The sequence below is a fragment of the Pogonomyrmex barbatus genome, unplaced genomic scaffold, assembly GCF_055798465.1.
Source record: "Pogonomyrmex barbatus isolate J1 unplaced genomic scaffold, ASM5579846v1 scaffold1, whole genome shotgun sequence".
NCBI lineage: Eukaryota > Metazoa > Arthropoda > Insecta > Hymenoptera > Formicidae > Pogonomyrmex > Pogonomyrmex barbatus.
The window spans coordinates 22792329-22815918 of NW_028297098.1; the positions used below are offsets into that span (position 1 = coordinate 22792329).

General features: G+C 37.9%; 3 protein-coding genes across 13 annotated transcripts; 2 read left to right on the forward strand and 1 right to left on the reverse strand.

The window, feature by feature from the left end:
• Window positions 1-289: 289 nt before the first annotated feature.
• LOC148938256 (uncharacterized) lies at window positions 290-1377 on the forward strand. The gene is made up of 3 exons (XM_089076228.1): window positions 290-775; window positions 889-1068; window positions 1270-1377. Exons 1-3 carry the CDS (start codon window positions 290-292, stop codon window positions 1375-1377), a joined length of 774 nt encoding a protein of 257 aa, XP_088932354.1.
• A 15133-nt stretch (window positions 1378-16510) lies between these two features.
• Window positions 16511-18340, forward strand: LOC105422400 (uncharacterized). 9 transcript variants are annotated; one of them, XM_089081610.1, is made up of 4 exons: window positions 16636-16777; window positions 16989-17310; window positions 17556-17636; window positions 17715-18340. In XM_089081610.1, the coding sequence occupies exons 2-4, from the start codon at window positions 17293-17295 to the stop codon at window positions 18123-18125; spliced, it is 510 nt and encodes a 169-aa protein (XP_088937736.1). In that variant the 5' UTR covers window positions 16636-16777; window positions 16989-17292; the 3' UTR covers window positions 18126-18340. The 9 variants fall into 9 exon arrangements, with proteins under 9 accessions (XP_088937772.1, XP_088937736.1, XP_011630059.2 ...); XM_089081646.1 differs by lacking the exon at window positions 16989-17310 and having other exon boundaries at window positions 16511-16636; window positions 17483-17636; XM_011631757.3 differs by lacking the exon at window positions 16989-17310 and having other exon boundaries at window positions 17483-17636.
• Window positions 18255-22322, reverse strand: sax (type I BMP receptor saxophone). Of its 3 annotated transcripts, none has more exons than XM_089081588.1 (7): window positions 21783-22322; window positions 21295-21473; window positions 20987-21221; window positions 20550-20815; window positions 19825-20465; window positions 19493-19743; window positions 18255-19404 (listed from the first exon to the last, which is right to left on the reverse strand). In XM_089081588.1, the coding sequence occupies exons 1-7, from the start codon at window positions 21853-21855 to the stop codon at window positions 19346-19348; spliced, it is 1704 nt and encodes a 567-aa protein (XP_088937714.1). In that variant the 5' UTR covers window positions 21856-22322; the 3' UTR covers window positions 18255-19345. The 3 variants fall into 3 exon arrangements, with proteins under 3 accessions (XP_088937714.1, XP_011630056.2, XP_088937721.1); XM_011631754.3 differs by having other exon boundaries at window positions 19509-19743; window positions 21783-22321; XM_089081595.1 differs by having other exon boundaries at window positions 19509-19743; window positions 21295-21690; window positions 21783-22320.
• Window positions 22323-23590: the final 1268 nt, after the last annotated feature.

The following is a 23590-nucleotide window of genomic DNA, read 5'->3' on the forward strand; positions in this document are numbered from 1 at the left end:
GAACGAGTTGAACGCCGCGTTCTACCGCAAACGTCGTGTTCTTAAGATCTTTAGGTTTCGTCATGAGGAATCGATATGGCGAGCGACATTTTAAGTATCGGAGGTGACGATCTTTGACGATCGGATCGTGAGAATAGAGACCCACATTTACAATCCGTACGCTAACACCACGTTCGGATACAGCGAGATACGAATACCTATACAATAGCAGGATCTGTACACATTGCCGTGCGAAAATTTTCTGTATATCGAGGGAAAGTTCGCGACGAGAGAGAGCGCGAAAGAAGGCATGGCGAAGGAAGATACGGCGAAGAAAGTTACGAGAGCGAAGCTAATCAACAATTGCGTCGCATTTATGTTCAACGAGATTCAATACGAGCTCAATGGCATGGAGATCGATAAGAGCAGAAACGTCGGGATAATGACCTTGATGAAAAACTATGTATCGTTGAACTACGAGAGAGATAGAGCTTTACAGAACACCGGATGGAAGATACCGCCTATAGCGTTGGATGATTTCAACTTTTGCGTACCTCTCAACATACTCCTCGGTTTCTGCAAGGATTACAAGCGCATAGTGGTAAACGCGCGGCACGAACTCATTCTGATACGCGTTCGCAACGATAACAATTGCGTGGCGCATCCGGATCAGAGACCAAAAATCACGCTGCTGAAGATACAGTGGCGAATGCCGCACGTGATACTGAATGACGTCAACAAACTGTCGCTTCTGCGAACGTTGGACAACGGACGATATCTAAGCATCTGGGCTTTCGTTCGTGGGATCTGTACGAATTTCCGCTGTTGCAAAATATGACCAAGCATTCGTGGGCGGTAAAAGCGGCGACGCAATTGGAGAAACCGCGATACATAATCTTCGCACTACAGACCGGAAGGAAAAACATACCGTCGGAAGACGTTTCTAAATTCGACGATTGCAAGCTGACTAATGTAAAATTCTATTCGAATTCCGAGTTCTATCCCTACGACGATATGAATCTAGATTTCGAGCGTAACAAGTTCGCCATGCTGTACGATGTATCTGAAATTTCGAAAGATGTATTACGGGTGCGTGATCTGCGAATCGTTCATGACTATCACCAGATTTCTGCGGTCCGCTCGTGGTCATCGATCGCGTGCTCTTTGCGTCTCACAGCGTGATCTTTGGTCTCTGATCCGGATGCGCCACGCAATTGTTATCGTTGCGAACGCATATCAGAATGAGTTCGTGCCGCGCGTTTAATCACTATGCGCTTGTAATCCTCGCAGAAACCGAGGAGTACGTTGAGAGGTACGCTCCCGCCAAAACGAATCGATCAAGAGCGCCATCGTCGACGTTCGCGTAGAATTCGAATGCAAAGAGAACGTTCCGGCTAACACAACGGCTTATTGTCTCATCATTCACGATAGAGTGATAAAGTATAACCCGTTGACGAACGTCGTACGTAAACTCACATAAAAAACAAGAAACCGCGGTTTTCTCTATGCGATAACGAACGTATAAAGAAAAAGAGCGAAGCGCGAAAATCGAGTTTCCCCGTCTCGCGACGATGTCGAACGTACCGATCTTCGTCGATCTGCAAGGTTTTACCGTTCGAGAGAAATTTACGGTTAAAGAGGTGGCGATATTAAGAAACGGAAAGGAGCTGACTCATCGAGTGTTTCGAGAAGCGATACTCTGGAATCTTCTTACAAAGGAGAAATCTAGAGCGTGCTAGGTAACCGCCAATCATCACGGCCTGCAGTGGAGCGACGGTGACGTCGCCTACAGATTCTCGAAACTCGTGATTCGAAGCGGCGTGTGTGACCGATCGCGAGATGCGCCTAGACGAGTGTATGTCAAAGGCTTGGAGAAGCAGAAATAGTTGGAGGAGATTCTCGGCGGCGACGTCATCGCGGACCACGACGTGATCGTCGAGACTATCGACGCGGATTTTGAGGATATAAAGCGCCTGAACACCCTGGACGACGTTTGCGCCTTCCACTGCGAGCGTCATGCGAAGAATTGATCCATGGAGAACGTGTGCAAGCTGTACGACTGGTGGTCGAAATGACAGGAATGTATCACCGAACTGTAATGTCGCGTTAACGATTTATATCATATATCAAATTGTTTTAAACTATTATATCATATTATATTAGATGTACAAAAAAGTTCTGAGCTTTAAATTTCATACAACCGAAATAACAATTTAAATTTGATATATCTTCCCGCCCTTCTGCGGTTTTAAAGCGTTGACATTTGGCCTTCTAAAATGCCATGGTTTGGCGTTTGATGCACATAACCTCAAAAATCAGTAATGTTCACATAGCAATAACAAAAGAGCATATTCGATTTTCCATCCACTTCGCGTTTCATCTGAAGAAAAATGCTGCTGAAGTCACTGCAATGATTTGTGCTGCATATGGAGAGAACGCTGTAAGTCATACTACATGTAAAAGATGGTATAAAAATTTCGCCAAGGAGATTTCAATCTTGAAGGTGAACCGCACTGGATGCCCTCAAAAGATTGAAACGGACGAATTGCAAGCACTGCTAGATATAAACTTTGCGCAAACTGAAAAGGAGCTTGCAGAACAGTTTGGCGTTACGCAGCAAACCATTTCCGTACGTTTACATACGATGGGAAAGGTTCAGGAGGAAGACAGATGGGTTCCGCATCAATTGTCCGAAGACAACAAAAATTCTCGGCGTGATACTGCACTCACTTTGCTTTCAAAGTTCCGGAAAAAAGATTTTCTGCACAAAATCATTACAGGCGATGAAAAATGGATTCTTTGATAACCTAAACGTAGAAAATCATGGGTTGACCCTGGTCAACCTCGACATCGACGCCAAAGCCTAATATCCACGCCAAGAAGATTTTGCTCTGTATCTGGGATTGGAAAGGTGTGTTGTATTACGAGTTGTTACAACCGGGTGAAACAATCACGGCAGACCAACAATAATTGACCAATTTGAATGATGCATTAGAAGAAAAGAGGCCATTTACTGGCCAAGGACGTCGTAAAGTGATCTTGCTTCATGACAATGCTCGATCACATGTTGTGAAAGCGACTCAGGACCATATCTTTGCGTTAAGCTGGGAACTTCTCCCGCACGCGGCGTATAGCCCAGACATGGCACCTTCTGATTACTACCTCTCCGGTCGCTGCAGCATTATTTGACTGATACACATTTCGTGAGATTTGAAGAGATACGAAAATGCATTGATGACTTTATCGCTTCGAAGCCGGTGAGCTTCATCAAGGAATTCGCAAGCTATCTGAAAAATGGCAAAAGATCGTTGATGCAAACGGGGAATATTTCGCTGATTAATATTTTTTTGTTTGTTTTTGAATAAAGATTGAACTTTACAAAAAAAAGTTCAGAACTTTTTTGTACACCTAATATATCAAATTCATTACTTATATCATATTATAATCAGATTTTTTTAACTATTACTTATATCATATTATAATCAAATTCTTTTGTAATATTCTATCGCTTGTATTACTTACATAAATGCTTGGGAAAATACAAATAAAAAAACATTTTTTACGATCTCTCTCTCATTTTATTTCATCTCAATCTTACATCCCAAAGAACAGAGCTTCAAGTTCGTAATCAATAATGTCGTTACGATCGAAGGCATCGCCGAAAATTCCGTACTTCCTCCTCCGTCTTCTCTAAATCGTCCTCGATCGAAAATACGTTTCTCATCTGAGCGAGTCTTTTCAGAAGAGCGCGCAATTGTTTTAACAGTTCGTCCCTTGGACACACGATACCAAAAATCTCCACGTCGAATTTACCGGCCATAGTCACTTCTAGTAAACTCATTGTGCTTGAAGAATTGTCGTTTAATGATAAAGTACCGATGACAGATTATCGTTGATGTATCAAACGGCGGACGTTACGGCGGGTGGAATCTCCGGAAATATCGCGCGCAACGAGTTATGTCTGACAGTTATCATCGAGCAGTCGTTGATCTCGGTCACGATTTCGTCATTGTAAATCGCGAACGTTCGTTCCGCATTAGTATTAACTACAGTTAATTTTCGCGTTAGGAGGCAGATTCCTTAGTTTCCTAGATATCCTTCAGTTTCTTCGGCCAATCTGGTACCAACTCGAAACTCGGATATTCTGCCATGTAAACTGTATCGTCTACGAACGATATGAGTTGACCTGAAAGTCGTCGATACGCGCCCGCCAAACACGCAAAATTATCAGGAAGGAAATGCAGATAGTCCGTCATCCAACAACGATCTGCCGTAAGATTTTCCGTTTACATCGACCGACCATAAGTGGCGTCGATACGCCATTCTGTCTTTTAACACCAATACCGCATCGACGCGTCGCAATGTGCACAGATCCACGGAGTGGATCGTGGTCGTCGCTGGCATCGATCTCGAGACTTTGCTCTTATTTTTTAAACCATATAAATTCTGAATGGCAAGAAAATCCGCCTCGCGCACGGGAAAAGTCTTAGAGGGAACGAAGGCGTACATTATCGAATTCTTCTGAAGACTGTGATGTAATCCTAACGTATGACCGATCTCGTGCATCAACATATGTACATGAACCATATCGTTAGGATTAGCGGTCAGCTCGATGTGCCACTTCTCCGCGTTATCTACGTGCACACTCCGACACTTCGGACGATGATAAAAAAGCGTAAGCTAGCACGTTACCTAGTCCATCCAGCAACGACATATTCGATTACCGTGATGTCGAGGATTTACGAACATGTGAAAGCCCTCCCGAAACGATAGCACGATATCGGGATTCATCGAATCGCGCTTGAACGTCAACGACGAATTCGCCGCCTACATCTCGAACGCGATCTCGGTGACTCGTAGAACGCTCTCGCTCGCCAGGTGAAAGTTCCAAGCGAGGTGCGTCTTTGCCCATTTCTTCGGAAACTTGTCCAAGACAAAACTCATTATATCTTTGATGCCATATCGCGGTTTACGCATCTGTTCCAACATAGCGTCATTAAGAATCCCATTATCAAGTATACGGTAATATTTCTGGAAAAGCGCGATTGCGTGTCTCAGAGCCAACGTCGCGTTATCGGATGATCGTTTGCATGTTATCGCCGTCCAGGTATCCGTAGATTTGCAAAAACCGAATCACTTCTTCGTCGTTATCGGCGGCAGAGTCGCGAATCGCCACGATAACGGCTATCGCGCACGCGACTACGGCAATCCCGCGCGCAGCGGAAGTCGAATCGACACTGCGTGTCGCCGACCGAAATACGCGCAAGCCGCTCGATCGATGTCGCTATCGATTGTGAGGGGTGGAGGTCGACGCGAACCGCAATGAACTACTCTAACTTTTCATTGATCGTTTAAACATCTTATTTTTAGTTTTCATTTTTTGATCGCGCCTAACTCTACGCGAAGTCTTATTTTTTAGCTTTCGTTTAATCGCGAACGACTCATCGGAAATACAACCGCAACTTCGACAATACGATCTTTTCTCGCGCTTTGTTCTCGTTATCGAAAGACGAGACACATCCGTTGTCGCGACGAAACTTTACTCGCAAGCGAACCGGAAATTGTTAACCGCGAATGAGATAAAGTTTTAGCTTCTATTTTTTAATTTCTATTTTTCTTTTAGATTCTATTCCTTATTTGTTTTATCTATCGAGACCGTTTCTATTTGAAGAAAGATTGCTATTAAACATTAACACAAATATCGTTTTCACATTTGTTATTCTTTTCTTCGAATATAATAAAACTCACCTGAATACATCGGATATCATCTTTTTCGGGATCGTTCGACGAGAACGATCTTTCGCTATCGCGTACGTTTTCTCGTATTCGACGATTCGAAAGAACTGTCGAGGAAAAAAATCTTTCCTCGGGGATCGCGCGTTTTTCTAACCGCATCTAATACGCGCGATAAGAGCGTTTGTTATCATTTATGTGTCTCTCATATTAACATATTTAGAAAAAAAACATTGCTCGTCAGTATATCCTTAGACACATCCTTAAACCCAACGCCACGATGAATAAATACTCGTGCTGAAAGATGTTCTCCAAAATAAGAAGGTCAAAATGGTGGAGTTTACGGTGGAGTACCCGTTGTAACGGGTAAATATCGAATTACTTTTTTTATTTAAACGCATTGACTATACATTTCAGCGCGCTTTGCGATCATTTTTTATAAATTCAAGTTTTTATACAATCGAGACCGCGGAGCCAATGCGATGTTTTTTAATAATTAAATATTTTATAATGGATGACTATAGCAAACAGACGACATCGTGCAGGATGTTATAATCAAGATATCGTTTTATTTATCGATACGCGATAACAAAGTGCAAATAAGTATATGTTACGTCGTGACGACTGCACGATTCTTCTTTTTCGGGTATCAGTTATTAGAATTTAATTAAGCGAATAAACGGGTGACACATGTTTTGTTACGCTGTTAGATCGCGACGATTATGCAACTGATTTCTTCCGGGGATCGGTTACTAGAATTCGGATAATCCCTATTATTCTAATCGCGGAAGAACAACATGTGTACAGATGTTTTCCTCAACGAAATCACATATATAACACCCTTAAAGGCACGAAGGCACTACTGCTACTTCTTTTTTTCACTCGGCCAGAACAGTTTTCAGTCAATTTGTTAGTAATTCTATCAGTCGAAATATATTTTTTTTCACCATAAGTACAAGTGATCAAGTTTCCTGGTGACACCGCTTCCACCTTCATCACCTCGCAAGTCCCAAGTCTCCGGCATTCCAGCTAGAATAACAGTAAGTTTAACTACACATAGTTCTCTAATAATAACTCTTGGGTCTCTTCTCCTTATATTTTCTCATTTCTCCCTTACGTCCTTTTTATCCTCTGTCCTTTCTCCTTACATTTCTATTCCTCTTTTTTCTCTCTTTTTCTCTTTGTTTTGGCCGTCGGACCTCTCGAGCTCCCTATGCGTTGCGGAGTATTCAGCAGGTTCATGACCACCGAATAATTCGGAGAATCTACTCTTTCACAATTCTCACTTTCTCTTTTTCTCTTTGCTTTGGCCGTCGAACTTCTCGGGCTTCCTATGCGAGCACTCAGCAGGTTCATGGCCGCCGAATAATTCGGTAAAATCTGCTTTTTCTCTGTTTGCTTTGGCTGTCGGATTTCTCTGGCTCCCTATGCATTGTGAAGCACTCAGCAGATTTATAGCCACCGAATAATTCGATAAAATCTGCTTCTTCTCTCTCTGTTTGCTTCAGCCGTCGAATTTCTCTGGCTTCCTATGCGTTGTGGAGCATTCAGCAGGTTCATGACCGAATAATTCGGGAAATCTACTCTTTTACAATTTTCTCTTTCCCTTTTTCATTTCTCTCCTCCGTCGGACCTCTCGGCTTCTCGACATATTTCAGAGATAGCCTTAAGGTTTACGGCCAATGATATTTCTCTCATACTCCAACAATTACTCTCACTAATCCATTTCTTCCAGTGAAATTTACATCATCCTCTCTTTCCGACGCTCAGAGACGGAGACGAGCTCTGAAGAGGCTCCATTATCGTCGCAATAAGCGAGCTCGTCGACTAGCCAATTATCCCTCGGCAAGAACATCCAAGGTTTCTACACGAACTGACGAAACCACGAGTTGCTCCGGCATAAGACTTTATTCACCGGGTATTTCCTCTCCGTCCTACTCCCCGATTAGACTATCTGAGGCTGGGTCACACCCAGATTTCAGCGCACTCTTCCCGGAGCGTCATGATCCGGATTTCCAACATCCAAATTTCCTCACTAAGGAATCTTTGGACGAGTTCTGCAAACTCCAAACTCCTTCCCCTCCCCCTCTAGACCTCATCACCAGAAATCTGACTTTCTCCCCGAAACAACCACGCACACACAGATACCAAAATATAAATTTAAATATATAAAAAATCCAATAGTAGGATAAAAATAATTATAAAATGTGAACAAATATACAAATATAATTGAATTCTTACAAAAATCGAATAATGCATCCGTAAATTTTTTAGAATATTCAATCGTATGTATATTATATAAATCTCCGTTCCTTTACTCATCTCGAACACAAAAAAACATTTGTAACATTTTTTTTATCGATCAAATGTAAATATACCTTAAGCAAATGTACTTGAAAACAAGAAATAATGACGTAGGTCTTGTAGTTTTGTTAAATTTGTATTCATTTGTAACGGCAGGGCCGTTACTTGTAAAATATATATATATATATAAATAGATATACACTTGGCTTATTTATCCTGCGCTACCTATCCTGTTTGCACGCACACCGCTCGCGCTATCTCACTCGCTTGCCTGTACGCCGCACACGCCGTCTCGCTCACGCTATCTCTTATGGTGCCCCACGCGATACCGACTCTCATACATACTCTCCACCGCCAGACCGACGGCGCGCAGTGGGGAACGCCGACCGGGTATATAAGCTCGGCCGGCCGAGACATCAAGATCAGATCCCATCCTGCGATCCGACTCCTGACACCGACCTGACCAGTACCTACTATCTCTCGGGGCCGAGGTTTCGCTTGGCTCTGCCGAGTTTCACCGGTTTTCTCTACCTTCGGACTGAGATTTCGCTCAGCTCTATCGGGTTTCGCCGACTCCTGTCACCACTCCTCGGGCTGAGGTTTCGCTCAGCTCCATCGGGTTTCGCCGGTTTCCGTTGCGAAGGCAGGGCTTGACGTAACACTCGGCCCTGCCCGCAATACCTCGCCGTCCAACCTGACATTAGCTTGTAAGTGCATGCGATACAGATTAAGTCCGTTAGTTATAAGCCGGTAGCTCTAAGTTCTTTAGTTGTAACCGCGACGTCATAGTCACGTGTAAATAAACCGTTGTCGACAGCACGCCGCACCTGTCTTGCGCTTCTCGCCGCTAACCGCTTTGCGTCTCCGCTTTGCTACTAGCGACACTGCGACCTATTACCCGACCCTGCATTACTCTGTATCTATCTTTCTACCAATAAACGATCTTTTCGCTGCAACTTGTGTTCGCGAATGCTTGAGTCTCCCCTCTTCTCGAACCTGGCGAGCCGATCCGAGCATCGAGCGAGGTAACCGCGTTACATATTTAAAATTATCAATTATATGTAGAATTCAAATTATTTGACGTTTAGTTATTTCCTCCCTCTTTCGTTCCCCGCTATCCCAAAATTCGCACATGATCCTGTCCCTGGTAAAAGAGATTAAATTCTCTTGCCTAAATTACGGATTGACGGACGCATGTCACGCAGTCGAAGTCACAGCATCTTTCTCAAGACGTTAATTCGCACTCGTGGATCTGCACGGTGCGTTCATAGGAACGCCTCAACGCCCACCTGCGGTATTTGGAGCGTCCTTCCTAGCCTATCTATTTTCTCTTTAAAAATAATTACCTCGGACTGAACGTAACAAATAGCGGAAATTTGGGGGCTCGTTCGGGATGATAAGTGCGATCTTTGGAGACGGGAATGACTATGAGGTCTAAGGACGACAAGACTAAAATAGACGTTCTCTACAATCTTGGTCTAGAGAATGGCGGTAATCTTAAAATCCTAAATCAGAAACTATATACACTTCTACCCCAGTGAAAACTCCTGCTTCCAGATCGATTGTCTTTCCTTTAGAAGAGACTTCAATTGTTAAAGAATTAGAAACCATTTGCAAAGCATTCGAATCTAATACATTACGCCCCGAAAATTTAGCGGGCAAGTTTGACATTACTACGAACAGTCAGACGGAAAATTTAAGTAAATTAAGTATGGCGCAAAATAATCCTTTCGCCACATTAAAATACGCTATTGAGGCCATCCCTTTCTTTGACGGCCAGAACATCTAAGTTATTATCCCTCTAAGTTATTTTATCGAGGGATGTGAGGAAGCTAAACCATGTTACCAGATGAAGCCGAATCGCAATTCACTAAAGTTATAAGAACGCGAATAGTTGGGTAAGCCCGTCGCATCGTCGCAAGTCAGGACTTCAACAATGTTGTTCAACTTACAAATTTTTTAAAACAAATTTATGGTCATTGCAAAAACATATATCAATTACAAAATGAACTAGACTCTATTTATCAAAAGGGTAATGAAGGTAATGAAGACGTTGTAATTTACGCAAATCGGGTGAAGATTTTAGGGAAACAAATATTAGAGGCCAATCGAAATTCCGGAAATTCCCAGAACGTAGTATCATGGACTCGTTAGAAAAGGATATGTGTAAATGTTTTATTAAAGATCTGAATCCGGAAATTGAATAAAGAGTAGCCAGAAACCTCGACGTCAAGAGAACTGTATTACGTATAGAATGAGATGCATTACGTATAGAAAGAGAATTTCGGACTTGCGCCGTGGATTATGTACCACTTCAAAACAAATTAATATTATTGTACCGCGAGAAACCTGTCAAATTTGTTATAAAGACGGACATTCAGCTAATAGTTGTAGGAAGTTTAATCAAAATTCTTATCATATTATAATAGAACCGAAAATTTGGGAAATGAAATACTTGCCAGATTTGCAAGAAACGCGGACACACGCTAATACGTGTCGATTTCGCGACCCAGTCACGACGAACCGTTAACATACGCGAAAATACTATCATTGTCAATTATGTTTAAAATCGGGACATAATGCTAAGATTTGTCATACGAATAATAACAGCAATCAAAAGGCTTTCCTGATGCTGCTAATGGTGCGACAAACGGCATTCGACCAGTAATTGCTGGAAGAAACAAAATCGACCAGCAAACAGCGGGAAATAAATCGAAAATCTCTTGTCAAAATTGTAACAACTTTGGTCATACCGTTAAAGATTGTCTAAATTAACTAAAAAATCGGGTAGCTCTCCGTCGCTACTGCAAAGCACAGGGACATCTTTTAGAAAACTGCGAATTACGAATTTTAAACAATAATCGCAGAAAAACAAACAATTCGAAAAACTCCAATGGTCCACCCTAGTCGGGTGTGCAACGGGGGTGTGCAACCGAACAGGTTTCACACCCATCGACTTCAACACCCCGATAAAAAACATACCGAACCCGTGACAGTAAACCTCGACAAACATAGTCGCGTGTCTACTGTCCGGATAATCTTAGATAAGATAAATTCTCCTTTTCTCCCCTTAACTTTTATGTTAGATACTGATTCCGGACCGAATATAATCAAAGAAGATAAACTAAAAACATTGCTATTGATCACTCTTGCATTGATTACTCTTGCATATTAAAATTAAATAGAATAAATGAATACCCCGTTTATACTCTCGGTGAAATTACCTTAACTCTCTTTAAAATCTTGGTAAAATTCCACATAGTGTCTAACGATTTCCCTATTTCACAATCTGGTATACTCGGTAACGATTTCTTCAAACAAACCTTTTCAACGATAGATTATGCTCAGGAATATTTACACATATCTTGGAATTAATATACCATTCTCTTCTCCAGAAATCATCATCGTACCACTATGTTCAGAGTCGTTATTTTATGTGAGAATAGGTAATCCCGAAGTAAAGATCGGATACCTAAATTAAAAGTAGCACATGGAATTTATTCGAGAGATTCCATAATAGAAAATATTGCTGGAAAAGCATACATAAATATTATAAGTACGTTAGACGAAGAAACAGAAATACAAGTATCAATATTGCGACTTAAGACTCTCGACGAAATATTCAACGATCATGAAAAAAAATCTCGAGGCGCATATTTCAGAAATTCCAACGTATTCATTATCTCTGGACAGTACTGAAACTGTCAATGACAAGGTTAATACTCTTCATGGAAATAATACCAAAAAGGTTACCAATCCTAAGAATGAGAACGAACATGTTTACTTACTTGAAGACGGGAGTACAGATACAAACCAAGAGAGAAATAAGAATTCTATGAACCCTGAAAATGAAAATCAAATCCATTTCCGAGAAATCGGAAAATAAAGATAAAAATAAAAATGAAGGTTTTAATTTCAAAATCCTTGGAGGGGGAAATTTGCAAATCTCTCCTGAAAATCCTGAAATTGCAGAGGGAAGTTACCAAACCTCTGCTCAAATATCAATCCATCTCAAGATCCTTGGAGGGGGAAATTTCTAAACCTCTCCTGAGAATCTCCTAAAATTGCAGAGGGAAATTACCGAACCTCGTCCAAAAATTTAAATAGTCCTAAAAATCCTGAGAGTGGAAATAGCCAAACCACCTCAAAAGGAAATTCTGGAATTGCAGAGGAAAATTTCCACACTTCTTTAACAATTTCCAGCTCCGTCGGTTGCGAGAAGGGAAGTTACCAAACCTCATTGCGTAACTCAACACAACTCTATCCAAGAAAAGTTAAAAATAAGAATTTCCCGCTTCAACTAAAAAAATATTAAATTTCGAAAAATTGGGATGCTCTCGAAGGAAAAAAATAAAAGAACAAAAACGTCTCAAAATACTATCAAGGAGCTCATAGGAAGGACAAATTTAATTAATAACTGTAAAATGAAAGATAAAAAATGAAAAAAAGAATTTTTTCATCAAAATAAAATCAGTCTCAAGAAATATTTGATAAAAGTATACGCAAGCATAAATCAAAACATAAAGACAAATTCACACAAGGATTATCACTCATTATCTTAACTGATAATCCCCACGAATGCTTAATAATATCAAAAGAGGACAAAAGGGATCGGCTTACTGAAATTATGGAATTCTTGCAATTGGAACACTTAAACGAACAAGAAAAGGAAAAGGTAATAAAACTTATAAAAATCAGTCAGGACAGATTCCACATACCTGGCGAAAAATTAACTGCCACTCATGTATTGCATACCAAATATCAACCACAGATGACCTGCCAATAAATACACGACAGTACAGATTTCCACAAGTTCATAAAGAGGAGATAAACAAGCAGGTAGGAGAATTGTTAGAAGTTGGAATAGTAAAGCCATCTCAATCTCCATATAACACTCCTATATAGATAGTGCCTAAAAAAGAAGATTCAAAGGGAAACAAATGCTGGAGAATGGTTTTGGATTTCCGAGCATTGAACGAAAAGACCATTGGAGATGCCTACCCTTTACCGAACATTGTAGATATCATTGATCAATTGGGAGGAGCGCAATACTTCTCAGTTTGCGATTTCACCAGATCAAAATGGATTGTTCAGATAACAGCCAAAAAACAGCCTTTATCACTCCTTTCGGGCATTATAAATTCGATAGACTGCCCTTTGCACTAAAAAATGCACCTGCCACTTTCCAACGTCTAATGGATCTAGTGTTAACCGGATTACAAAGGAAAGAATTATTCGTCAATATGGACGATATCGTTATATATGTCTCCTCTAGAGGAACACGACTAGAGGAACACGAAAGGAAGTATAATAATTTAATAAACAGATTATACGAAGCAAACTTAAAATTATTAGGTGTACAAAAAAGTTCTGAGCTTTTTTTTTGTAAAATTCAATCTTTATTCAAAAACAAACAAAAAAATATTAATCAGCGAAATATTTCCCGTTTGCATCAACGACCTTTTGCCATCTTTCGAGTAGCTTGCGAATTCCTTGACGATAGAAGCTCATCGGCTTCGAAGCGATAAAGTCATCAATGCATTTTCGTATCTCTTCAAAATCTCACGAAATGTGTAAGCCAAATGATCAGCCAAATGATGCTGCAGCGACCGGAATAGATAGTAATCGGAAGGCGCCATGTCTGGGCTATACGCCGCGTGCGGGAGAAGTTCCCAGCTTAACGCAAAGATATGGTCCTGAGTCGCTTTCACAACATGTGATCGAGCATTGTCATGAAGCAAGATCACTTTACGACGTCCTTGGCCAGTTTTTGGCTTGTTTTCTTCTAATGCATCGCTCAAATTGGTCAATTGTTGTTGGTAGCGGTCTGCCGTGATTGTTTCATCCGGTTGTAACAACTCGTAATACAACGCATCTTTCCAATCCCACCAGATACAGAGCAAAACCTTCTTAGTGTGGATATTGGGCTTTGGCGTCGATATCGAAGGTTGACCAGGGTCAACCCATGATTTTCTTTTGTGAGTAAGAGTTATCATAAAGAATCCACTTTTCATTGCCTGTAATGATTTTATGCAGAAAATCTTTTTTCCGGAACTTTGAAAGCAAAGTGAGTGCAGTATCACGCCGAGAATTTTTGTTGTCTTCGGACAATTTATGCGGAATCCATCTGCCTTCCTTCTGAACCTTTCCCATCATATGTAAACGTACGGAAATGGTTTGCTGCGTAACGCCAAGCTATTCTGCAAGCTCCTTTTCAGTTTGTTCAGAGTTTATATCCAGCAGTGCTTGCAATTCGTCCGTTTCAATCTTTTGAGGGCGTCCAACACGCGGTTCATCTTCAAGACTGAAATCTCCTTGACGAAATTTTTGATACATCTTTTACATGTAGTATGACTTACAGCATTCTCTCCATATGCAGCACAAATCATTGTAGTGGCTTCAGCAGCATTTTTCTTCAGATGAAACGCGAAGTGGATGGAAAATCAAATATGCTCTTTTGTTATTGTCATCGTGAACACTACTGATTTTTGAGGTTATGTGCATCAAACGTCAAATCGTATGGCATTTTAGAAGACCAAATGTCAACGCTTTAAAACCGCAAAAGGGCGGAAAGATATATAAAATTTAAATTGTTATTTCGGTTGTATGAAATCTAAAGCTCAGAACTTTTTTGTACACCTAATATTATTAATCATTATTAATAATAATAATATTAATAATAATATTTATTATTATTAATAATTGTATTTAATGTAATTTAAATACTATTAAATATAATTATTTAAATTATTTGTTTAAATTTTTTTTTTTTACATATTTAAAAAATTTTTTTTAATATATTCTATGCCAAATATTCTTCTGTCATTGTACCTTAAAAATAAGAAAAAATCTTAACTTTTTATCTAAAATTTTTTATGAAAAACATCTGATTTACATTACATATAATTCATAAGTTAAATATAACCTATATCTATTTATTTATTTATTTTAATATCCTTAGATATTATAATCCAAAGAATATTATGACATCTTTTAGACCGATTTATGACGTCTTTGGGATGTCTTAAAGACATCTTATTTCTTAATAAATGACATTTTTTAGACATATTTCAGACGTCTTATTTGGAATTTTTGGACCTTCTATAATGGCATAAAAATTAATTATACGGAAATTATTGACAGGAAGAATATGATGCAGAATTTGGAATTACTTAATAAATTGGTACATCGTTGATATAATAATTACATAACTTTGATTTATCTATTGTAATTAGAAATAAATTTTGTCATTAGAAATGTTATGTAGATATTAAATCATTAATATACTGATTTATCAAATAATTCCGACTTCTGTCTTATATTCTTCCTCTTGTCAATATGTTTCCGAATAGTTTCATCTTAATTGCGTTCTTGTATATTATATTAATATAAAATATTAGAATACTAGATAAACTAACTGCCAATATTTTTATAGGTTACATTATATCAAAATTAATCATTTAGTCCAATCAAAAAATATGTAATCGCTTCTCAATAAATGTCACAGTCGGTAATGTAAATAATTATGTTTAGAACTGTTATTCAAAACTTTTAAAGGTTAGGTTATTATATTACAGATATTATTATATTACAGATTACATGACAGATTGAGGTTATGGAACATATGTCTTAGAAAAGATGTCTTTAAAACGTCAAAAATACGTCTTTCTGATAGTCTTAAAAATGTCTTTAAAAGGACATCTTTAAGACGTCTTTCTCAAGACATCTTTAAGTGTCGGTCCACAATAGATGATTTAAGCTTCAAGAAGTAAGAAATTGACCAATTATAATCGAATATGAAAAGAATAATCGATTATGATTGATCAATTTCTTACGATTTAAAGATTAAATACTTATTGTGGACCGAGACTAAGATATGTCCAAAAGACATATTTATGACTTCTTTTGGTAAAGTTTTAAAGATATCTCTTATAAGACATCTTTTAGACATCTTTTAGACTTGCGTGCTATCTGGGAACATTGATAATACATTGCTTTTAATTAAAATATTTTATTGTAATATTTTTGCGTACTTTTCTTAATATTTAATATGTTTAAAATAAGTTTATGATGTTCATATATTTAAATTATAAACTTATACTATTGTGGCGTTGGTGAGGAGCGTTGTCCACGATGTGCTGAATTTGATGGCGAAAAAGGACTGCCCCTTAGTGGACGAGCTCCGATTTTTCCTCTCTTTGATGTTTGCCCGTTACCTGGCGTGTTACTATCCAGGGAGATATGAAATGCGCGATATGAGGAAGGCACGTTGCCGCTGCGACTCTGTTGTGCGCTAGTTGCGCTAGCCGGTTTGAACATCTACAGTGAGATGTGTGAGCAAATCTTGAAAGTCGAGATGTCCAGTGATTGGCTGTCTTTATTGATTGGCGATGTTGGGCTGGTGGTATGAACATCGACAAGGGAGGTGTATGTGTGTGGTGTGTGTGTGTGTGTGGGGGGGGGTGCGCCTCGGCAAGTCGAGTGCGTCAGATGATTGGCCATGGAAAGTCGTCGAAAGCAGCAGGCTTTATATGGCCGTGTCTGTGTTTCAACGGGTGCACAGTTGAGAAAGTTGCGTTGCGTGTTCAAATCACGTCAGGATCATCACTTTGTGGCATTGGTGAGGAGCGTTGTCCACGATGTGCTGAATTTGATGGCGAAAAAGATGTTGGTCGGGATGAGATTCGAAATCCTCAAGTGTCCGAGGCGCGTTACCACTGCACTATGCAACCCATGGTTCTTTTCGTGGATGTTTTGCTAGGTATTAGTTGTGTGAGGACCGCCACAGTATACTTCCGTACTACTATTAGAGCCATTTCGGAACGTTGCTATTGATTGATATGTCTAGTTATGTGTCATTATGGCTTATCGAGGAGTCCGATACCCCTCGATATCTTAACAAGATTTGGTACTTTATCGATACTTTTAACGACATTTATCGTTAAATTACAGAATACCATTTTTCGTTATAGTGTCGTTAAATCTACGTAACGACATCTCTAGCTAGTGAAACTGTCGTTAAGAAAACTCGTTAGAGAATAGACCTACTGGACCGATTCTGTACTCGCTTACCGACAACTATCGATATTGTTAATTAACGATAGCCAATGGTCGCGCTTTTTTCCAAGATCATCCTTACCATTGGCTTAATTAACAACACCGACAGTTGTCGATGGACATGTACAGAATCCCGGCCTTGGAGCGAATTAAGATATCGGTGGAAACTAGACCATTGTTTCGCGCAAAACATATCGAAAACATAGCGTTGTTTTCTTGATGTTATTTGTAATGACAGTAAGTCGAATCATTATCCTATATAAATTTTTCTTTTTTTCTTTGTTTTTTTTTTTATCTGATTTGTATGCTTTTCTGTAAGAAAAAAAACTTGATGAGTAATTTGATAAGTAATTTTGAAATGAGTTTGATAAGTAATTTTGAGATATAACCTAACTTACTGAAATTTTAGTGTCTTTTTATTCGAACGACATGTGGTGTCTACGATACGAGATTCTTATTATAAATTTCACACTGCGAAATAGATACTTCGAGAGGAAGGAATGATATGTCGAATCATGTCACACGATTCAAGGTCAACCCGAAAGATTGCCAGATCCAACGTGGTATGTCATTTATTGTACTCACTGTGACATTTGATATTAGTAACTTACGTAGCATGTATTCTACGCTGACTTTTATAGGATATGGCTCTGGATCTCGTGATAAAGCGTAACGTGGAAAAAGGAAGACCGGGGAACGCGGAACGAGTCTCGAATGATTGTAAACTTACTCATAAGAGATTTCGAAGTGATCGAATGATTGAAACATCGGTTGTAGGATTTTCGAAAAGTTTAGTATTGTTGGAGATGCGATCTTATATATCTCGTCAAGACTGGAAGCACGCTTTACGTCTGTTTCCCAGACTTCTTGAATATCCCGTTGAATTGGAGCCTCTGATATGGAGATACGCATTTATAATTCTATTGCATACGAATGATCCGTCACACCTCTGTCGATTCTTCGAACGATGTATTGGTAACCTAAATTCAAGTAATAGCGCTTTGCTAAAGAAATTATTGTCTTTACCTTTAAAGGACCGTCCTTCGTTTTGAGACAATTTATCGCGTATTTTGTCAGTATATTTCCGTTAAATTAATATATGGTATCTATTAAATACAAACCTTTGTATGTATGATTATTTATATTGTCATACTACGTCTAATTATACTTATCACACTGTATTACATGTTCTTTAATAGTGTATTATTTTGTACATAATTATACATAAACATATACATTGAATAAAAAAAAGGGATTCATCAAATTATATACGAAGTATCGAACAATTGAATGTTTCCGTGACAACTGTTCGTATGCTTTCTACGTTAATTCTTCTTTCCCCTACCTCCTCCCTTTATCTGTAATTCGTCGATGTAATTATAATTCTATGAGAAAGACGAGTGATATTTACACTGTATCACGTCTGTTGCAACTCTACGACAATAGAGATACTATTTTACTATTTACAATTATTTTTTGATTATTCGTTCGAGTTGATATTGAAACATCTTTCAGGATGATTCGAGTGTTATTTTCGAAAGAAATTCACTTGAAATAATAATGATATATATTTCTGATGTTATTCGTTTAGTTTTTTTTTTTTGCTATATATCGATATACTGATTTAACTAAATCAAATCGGAATTACTTTAAAAAATACATCCATTGACGTAATAATGTGATAATCTTTTTTCTTAAATCTTTTTTCGTAAAATATTGATCGCTAAAATTAATCTTGATTCGACAAGTTGCATCGCTATATTTTAGCTTCTTTTTTCCCTTTTTATTTATTAAGTAACAAAAAAGATTATATGCTTCCTATAATAATCTTTTTTTAATCGATAATTTTAAATTATCGAGATATTATATTTTTCATCTGCTGAATTAATACCGTTCCAGCTTGATTTTGTTCGATCGATATTATCCAACTACATGCTTAACTCTATTATTGTTCCAGAATAACGATATTGGAACGTAAGGCGACAAAATCCATGTACCGATCGTTAACAAACTTATTATCACTCGATTACTTCGATATGTCGATATACGATATTTCTTTTTTCTCGTGATATAATGATTTGTTAACGCGCGAATGTTGAGGATGATCCAACTTATAACGTACGTGACGGGTTGATGCGATAACTGCGGCAATAAATAGATAGATGAAAAAGCGCTCGGTAGGATGAACGCTGGTCAGTCGAGAGGTAAATGAACGCGCGAATCGTTAGCTGCTAATTTAACGAGTGTCTTTTTTACCCTAAGAATAGGCAGTCTAGCAGCGGGTTTTCCATGCCAACATTCCCGCATTAGCTTTCCCATGCCAGCCAATGTCTGTAAAAGAAGCGATCGATTCGATTATTTACATGCTATGATGGCCAACGATCTACTTTCGCATCTTTGAGCTTGATAAAGACGATACCGAAAATATTATTTACCGGGTCAGAATGCCATCTATTAGGCAGCGGCGGCCTTCGCTGGTCCAATAAGACTAATTTACGCATTTCTTCTATAGAGGGCTCTTGATTGCTACTTGGCAACCATTCGCTGTACGGCATCGCGTATTCTAAGGCTACACCGTTACTTATACACCTGCGACAAACTTCCCACAGTATCAGTCCTAAACAATAGATATCAGCGCGTCTAAAACTCTCTAGACATTCAATGTTGACCCTGAAAATAGAGTAGATTGATCGTTGAGAGTTAGTCAACTTGTGTCGAAACAAATATATAGGAGAAAAAAAATTCACTGACGTTTGTTCAAGAAATTCGGGACTCATATAGCGTTTCGCTCCTTGTCGTAAGTCGATTATATCTGTCGAAAGACGATCTTGCGTGATTGCTAACGCAAAATCGGCGATTACACAACCACCGTTAGTTTTCACCAAGATATTCTTTGACTTGAGATTACGGTGAGCCATGGCTGGTTTTCCTTTAGTGCCGTGAATTTCCGTATGCAAATAGAGTAAGCCATTTGTGATACTCAGACAAATATTGAGCATTTGATGAGGTGTTAATGGATGTGGTGAACGATTAAGATGATCGAAGAGCGAACCGAGAGGATGATATTGCATCACCAACCACAGTTGAGTGCAACTGGCTCTACTGGTCATATCGCTACCGATATATCCTAGGATATTGTCGTGTCTGGATGGTAACAATTGAGAGTAAACCTCGGTTTCTCGAGCCCACGCAGCTTCGTCTCGCGAAAAATAAATTTTTACAGCGACATTCTCGCCGTGCCAGATTCCTTTCCACACTTCTCCACCGAATCCTCCGCTGCCACCATTACCCAGACACTCTACTAAGCTTATTTGCTTAGCTAAAGTTCTTTGTACTAACAAAGGTAATCCAGAACCAGAGCCACTAGTCAAACTTCGGCCATCCAAGTATTCCTATAAAATAGCCGCCATCGATTAATTGATATATTTGATATCGCTTATTGCGTGATAAATGTAAAAAAAAATAGTAATATATACTTTAAGTGTACTATCACCAGCGGCCGTTGCTCTAAGCTCATGTGAATGATAAGTGGCGGACGACGTGGGCGAGGAAAAGGAGAAATGTAACATGGAAGGCTCGACCTCGGAATCGAGAATAAGTTTATTCTGACGTGAGGCTGTCGATTCTTTTCGCGTTCGATGCATCAAAAAACAAAATAAAATCCCTGTGATGATGACCAGCCCAATCAGTGGTCCGAGAATCGAGAGTGTCAATCTTGTTACATAATATTCCTTGCTGGCATCTAAAAGCGATACACAGACGTAAAATTTATATTTGACGAATTCTATTGTTACTATTAATGAAATTCAATTTCATGTAATTTCATCTAAGTTTTTCATATATATATCACACATTTTTAATACTTCACTTTTTATCTCTTTTATAATTATTTACTAATTTTAGATTGTCTTACTGGATGAATAATTTTTCAACATGGGATATGGTCCAATGTTACAAAAGTCTGCTTGACAACATTCCACAGAAAATTGAACACCACTTGATAGCCCTCTAACATTTTTTTCTTTGTGTTGATTTGCACTTTGACTACTTTCTTTATTACACATCAATAATTTATGCTCTTCTGACTTATAGCAACCACGGCTAACGTACTCTGTACCATCAACTTCTCTCATTCTAGACTTCCAGCACTATGACATGAGACAAAAAAATTGGTTTGTATAAAAATAAATTTAAAAAACTAGATGATGTAAAAATATTTACAGTGATAGCATTGGTGCAAATATTAGATGGTGAACATTCAGTATCTTCACATATGTAGCATTTAAAAAGTCTCTGGCTAATTGTATTGACATTGAAATTATGGTCTAAAGGTTCAAGTGGGTCTGATTCCTCCTTATCGAAAGAAATATCTTGATCCTGTAAGGTAATTTCTCGTTTACCTAAAAAAAAGTTTAAAAATTAAATTATATATGAATAGAAATCATTGTAAAAAATAATTATAACAGAAATTATCGAAGAGAATTGCAACAGTTCCAAGATACACCCTATGTTACAAAGAGTTTGATTTTACACATTATGTATAAAAGAAAAAAAACTTTAATAATCTTATCTGTGATTAAATAGCATAAACAGGCAGGCGATTCCATACAGAATTAACTAGAATGGAAATATAAATATTTATATCCTATTTAAAATTATATGTTATGTGACAAATATCACTCATAAATTGCAACGATTTATCTTCGTACCTGAACATAATCCTAATGTCAATAAGAATATGAGATGCGTGATAAACATAGCAACCGCCATTTCTATGCACATCAAAACACTGCACTACCATCAACTACATTCGATTCAAAGTAAAAATTGCACTAAAATAAATCTCTTGTGATTTCGGTATCACATTTGACATCCTCGTACTCCTTTCTTTCAATTCGGTAGTATATTCAGGTGTAAAATTCGCATGAATTTCTCATTCGAATGACGAATGTTGATTTTATTTACGTCTGATGTAATGGAGCATCGTGAAACAACGGTGTATTCTCAGTTCTCGGTTATATCATCATGGTAGTAATAGAATCGCATTTTCATCTTCCAAGAAAAAATAGACTTAGCCAGCGTTTCATTTCATATCGTATAACTTGTTATTTATTTCCTTGAATTTCCTTGTATTTTAATCTCTCTCACACACATATATCGAACACAAATTACAATTAAGACACAGTTTTAAGTGACGAATATTTCGATATTTTAGATGCGACGCGTTGCGTGTAGACCAGACGTTTTAAGCCGACTTTACAATACGTATAGTAAGGCCGGTATTCACAGGTAGTTCTTATATTTAAAGCAGATTACTTGGTGCTACAAATGATTTGAAGTATTTTTTGATTGGTCAACTCAAAAAATAAACTAAACTAAAATTAATTAAATAACTAAAATTCTTTGTTTTGATTAATCAAATGCTTCTAAGATTTTGTAGCGCTAAATGGACCGTAGCCTAGGATCGTCTTAAGATAACATTTTAACCACCGACGAGATACTGGGTGTTTACGACAAATGATCAGATCTCTGATCGGGCAAAGCAGTGGCACTCAACCATAAATAGAAAAATAGATTCTCAAATAGATTCTCTAAATTTCTCTAGACTAATCCGGATCAGTGATTTCTGTCACAGCATTGATCGGATCAATCATCATGGACCAACGAAGCATAAAAGCATCTTTGTTGAAAGGTAATCCTCTCTTATTTTTTTAATATAAAACATTAAATAATTTTACGAAATATAAAATAAAGTTTATATAACAGTTTGTATACAATAAATTTGAATTTATTATAATATTGTAATATTTTTTGTAATAAACATTTTTTCCTGTGAAAATAATTTATTTCAAAGCTTGAAGTATATTGAAAAAGTGCAAAGTCACGCAAAGTTAATAAAAAATATCTTATTAAAATATTGTTAAATAAAAAAATTTTATAAAATATTAAAAAATAAAAAATTTTTTATTTAATAATTTTTTAATAAGATATTTTTTTATTAACTTTACGCGACTTTGCACTTTTTCAATATAACTTCAAGCTTTGAAATGAATTATTTTCACAGAAAGAAATATTTATTTCAAAAAATATTACATAAATTCAAATTTATTACAAATTTTATTTTCAGGGGGTCAATCATGTAACTTTTCCCCTAGGGCGGAAATGTGAAAAGTTTCACGTGAACTTATGATCATGTGTGATTTTGCGGGATCATGTAACTCTCTCAAACGTGAAAATGTAAAATTTTTCATGTGAAGTTTTTCGCCATGTACCTTGGTGGCGGAAAGGCAGAAATCTAAGGAATTAATAAATATCCTTCGGAATTAGAGAAGATTAGGGCTGCGTTAGGATTAAATGTACATAGTACATATACAATTGATTATTAAAAGATGTATAATACTGTACTAATAAAATAATTTTCATTAGCTATAAAACCAATGAAAACTATGTTTCATGATTTCACTTTCCACGCATCCAAGCTACATACATAATCGCTATACACATAATCGCTGTGAAA

Excerpts from the sequence above, each read along its gene's own strand:
- LOC148938256 (XM_089076228.1), top strand. The coding sequence starts at position 290 with ATGGCGAAGGAAGATACGGCGAAGAAAGTTACGAGAGCGAAGCTAATC. Across the intron at positions 776-888 it reads ATCTAAGCATCTGGGCTTTC|ACCGGAAGGAAAAACATACC; the intron begins GTTCGTGGGATC and ends TTCGCACTACAG. Across the intron at positions 1,069-1,269 it reads TTTCGAAAGATGTATTACGG|AAACCGAGGAGTACGTTGAG; the intron begins GTGCGTGATCTG and ends TAATCCTCGCAG.
- LOC105422400 (XM_089081610.1), top strand. Across the intron at positions 17,637-17,714 it reads AGATTGCCAGATCCAACGTG|GATATGGCTCTGGATCTCGT; the intron begins GTATGTCATTTA and ends TGACTTTTATAG.
- sax (XM_011631754.3), bottom strand. The coding sequence starts at position 21,855 with ATGTGCATAGAAATGGCGGTTGCTATGTTTATCACGCATCTCATATTC. Across the intron at positions 20,466-20,549 it reads CTGGTGATAGTACACTTAAA|GAATACTTGGATGGCCGAAG; the intron begins GTATATATTACT and ends GCTATTTTATAG. Across the intron at positions 19,744-19,824 it reads CCCGAATTTCTTGAACAAAC|GGTCAACATTGAATGTCTAG; the intron begins GTCAGTGAATTT and ends CTCTATTTTCAG.